Source organism: Sitodiplosis mosellana, unplaced genomic scaffold (assembly GCF_009176505.1).
Source record: "Sitodiplosis mosellana isolate CC-2019 unplaced genomic scaffold, AAFC_SMos_1.0 Smas_scaffold_6608, whole genome shotgun sequence".
NCBI lineage: Eukaryota > Metazoa > Arthropoda > Insecta > Diptera > Cecidomyiidae > Sitodiplosis > Sitodiplosis mosellana.
This window is the reverse complement of record NW_022601801.1, coordinates 1,980-4,779: the sequence shown is the minus strand read 5'-3', so window position 1 is coordinate 4,779 and position 2,800 is coordinate 1,980. Positions and strand designations below refer to the sequence as shown.

At 31.4% G+C, this 2,800-nt stretch overlaps 1 protein-coding gene across 2 annotated transcripts; it reads left to right on the top strand.

Annotated features, from left to right (window-relative positions):
- LOC129579828 (kelch-like protein 41) lies at nucleotides 1–2,534 on the top strand. Of its 2 annotated transcripts, none has more exons than XM_055470004.1 (4): nucleotides 1–1,627; nucleotides 1,700–1,845; nucleotides 1,918–2,183; nucleotides 2,265–2,534. In XM_055470004.1, exons 1-3 carry the CDS (start codon nucleotides 1,262–1,264, stop codon nucleotides 2,117–2,119), a joined length of 714 nt encoding a protein of 237 aa, XP_055325979.1. In that variant the 5' UTR covers nucleotides 1–1,261; the 3' UTR covers nucleotides 2,120–2,183; nucleotides 2,265–2,534. The 2 variants fall into 2 exon arrangements, with proteins under 2 accessions (XP_055325979.1, XP_055325981.1); XM_055470006.1 differs by having other exon boundaries at nucleotides 1,199–1,627; nucleotides 2,292–2,534.
- Nucleotides 2,535–2,800: the final 266 nt, after the last annotated feature.

Genomic DNA, 2,800 nt, shown 5'->3' with positions numbered 1-2,800 from the left:
CTAGTGAAAATTGCCCCATATAGAAAAAGAGAATGAAAAATAAAGCATATAACAAGAATATCGTGACAAAAACCCAACGAGAACACTGAAATGGCAAAATCCAGTTCATGAAATCTCGGAAATTGAAATGCGAATAAATAAATCTATGCCAACGGATATGCAACTTGAATATATAATTGGAACGCGCGAGTTAAGAGACGTTATGTCTCGTTGAAATAAAAATTTGCAATTTTTCAATTAACGTGCACTATGTGCTTTATTTGAACAGAAAAAGAGGAAGTGCTCGTGTTTACAATGCTATTTATACATTATACATTTTCCATGTCTAATTTCTATAAATGTATATCGATTGTGCAATTCGATTAAATTCAATTTTTCAAATTGAAATTTCTAAAGATGCATATCGATTAAAGCATATCGAAATAATGAAAATGCATATCGAATTCGATTAAATTGAATTTCTTAAATTAAAATTTAGACAACCACAGAAACAAGAAATTGTTATTGACATTTTAATTAGTGAATTTGTCGTGTTAACTTTCCTCTTCCAAAAAACGAACTCCCGGTCGTTTCATATTTGTTTTGAACTTGACATTACATTTGTTATCAACATTCCATGACCTTTTAATTTTATCTATTATAAAAATAGTAGGCAATGAAAAAGTGTTTGTCCATTAAATTTGAATAGTTTTCATTTGTAAAACATGGGTTTGATGAAATTTTTATTATAACTTCTTGAAATTCCAATGAATTTAATTTCTCGGATAACTGACAATGAAGAGAAAATCAAGATCTCGGTGGCCATACGTAAGTCTTTTAGTATCAAAACAAAAAAAACAATTGAAATACAATAATTAATTCGTTCGCATACCTCTCAAGAGATGGCGTTCGATACTCCATTCAAATGATATCAAAATGATTCAATGGAACATGATTTAGAGAGGTTTCGAATGAAGAATTTATTCGAATGAAGAATTTATTCAAAACGAGAGGATCATGTGAATATGATGTGATGATTGTATATAAATTGCTGTTTAGATTTTCGATCGAATGAATGAAATTCACTCCAATTTGTATCAAAATTTTCAAAGGTTTAACCGAAATATAGATTTTGAAATATTCTGTTAGCAAACAGAGTGGATAACTTCACACTGATGCGACACAACCATAAATGTCATTTTATGGTAAAAAAAAATTTAGATGCAAATAGTTTATTTAAAAAAAAAAACTCTTTTCGATCAATTGGTGTTTCTTAAATATAATGTCACGACGACGAATTGTATACAACTATCCCTCATCAGAAGATTCTCTGTCCCCCGAAGAAAAACGATTTAGAAGAGATTGTTGGGAAAATCGGATGAAAAGGCTAGAAACTGGAGATGAATCTGACAGCAAAATCATCGTTGGAGACAAAACAATACGTACTCACAAAGTGTATTTAACCGATTTCCCATATTTCAAGCAAAAATTTGGTAGCCAGAAAAAATTTCGAGAAGACGAGTGTGATCAAATCAATATTTCGGAATATGAATATGCAATTGTTTATGAAATGGTTAAATACATGTACTCATTGAAAGTGAATATTTCGACCGAAAATGTCGAGGATTTGCTCAAAATATCAGATGAGGTATGGAAATTTGAATCAAAATAATCGTAAAAAACGGAATAACGTAGTAATTTTATCAATTTCTTATTCTAGTACCACGTCGATGGTCTTTTCAAAAAAGCACAGAAATTTATGGTGGATCGTATAGAAACTGGTAACGTCATCGATTGCCTGATTTTGACTGAACACATCACGAACGCAAAGCTATTGAAGTCCGCATCAATTGATTACATATTGAAGTAAATTTGAAATGATTTATACATATGTTCTATTTGAATATTGCAAAACTATTCATTCGTATCATTTTTTAGTCATTATTTCGAACTAGACGGGAACGAATCATGGGAAAATTTGTCTTCGGATCTTTCAAAACAAATCTTGCGTCATGAAAAGCTAAACCAACGCATTCCTGATATAAATGCCGAAAATGCTGATCAATTATTGGCCATGGCAGAAAAGTGCCACGTAAAAAAGTTGACCGAGGCTGTTAAGAAATTTAAGAACCAAGTCTGATGGAATATGGATGGAATCAATTTGAACTTAATATAAATTCGTCGCTTAACACAACTGCAAAAGGGTGAGTTGAATTGAGTAAAGGAAATGAATCACATTTTCCATTTAGTTTTCTGTTGATATAATATATAACCAACTATAATAGGAACAGTACAATTGATAATACCAACAGAAATACTACTGCAACACCGTGGATAAATCTTGAAGACGCTGCCGAAGGAAATCATACGGGAAAATATTCTCAACATTACCATCAATCAAATTCAATCCCATTGTAGATATCATCGATACAATTCAACCGTTGATGTTAAAACCAAAATAGTTCTTCGTTTTAAAATGTTCAATGCAAATTTTTTGTTGAGTTTACTCGATTCGGTTCCAATAAAAATGATTTAGTTCTGAGCTTTCAAGTTCATTTGTTCAAGTTTTCTTCATTTTGATTGAACACGTTTTCTTCATTTATTCTAGCTGAACTGAAATTTCAATTTGCGGATTTGTTCCGGAGTAATAGACTTAAAGCAGCGGCTACACAGCCAGCAGATTCAATGCTCTGGCCACTTCCGTTTGAATTTCTTCAAAGCATTTGTATTTAGCGTATATTGGGGGCTTTTGCAAAATGGTTCATTGCATTGGCATTAGCACTTCATAAAATTGAATGTTTTTGTAAAACATCGAATCAGT

What these genes read in the sequence shown, in the direction of transcription:
- LOC129579828 (XM_055470004.1), top strand. Translation starts at nt 1,262, where the DNA reads ATGTCACGACGACGAATTGTATACAACTATCCCTCATCAGAAGATTCT. An exon ending in TGCTCAAAATATCAGATGAG is followed by an intron (nt 1,628 to 1,699) that starts GTATGGAAATTT and finishes TTCTTATTCTAG; the next exon opens with TACCACGTCGATGGTCTTTT. An exon ending in TCAATTGATTACATATTGAA is followed by an intron (nt 1,846 to 1,917) that starts GTAAATTTGAAA and finishes ATCATTTTTTAG; the next exon opens with TCATTATTTCGAACTAGACG.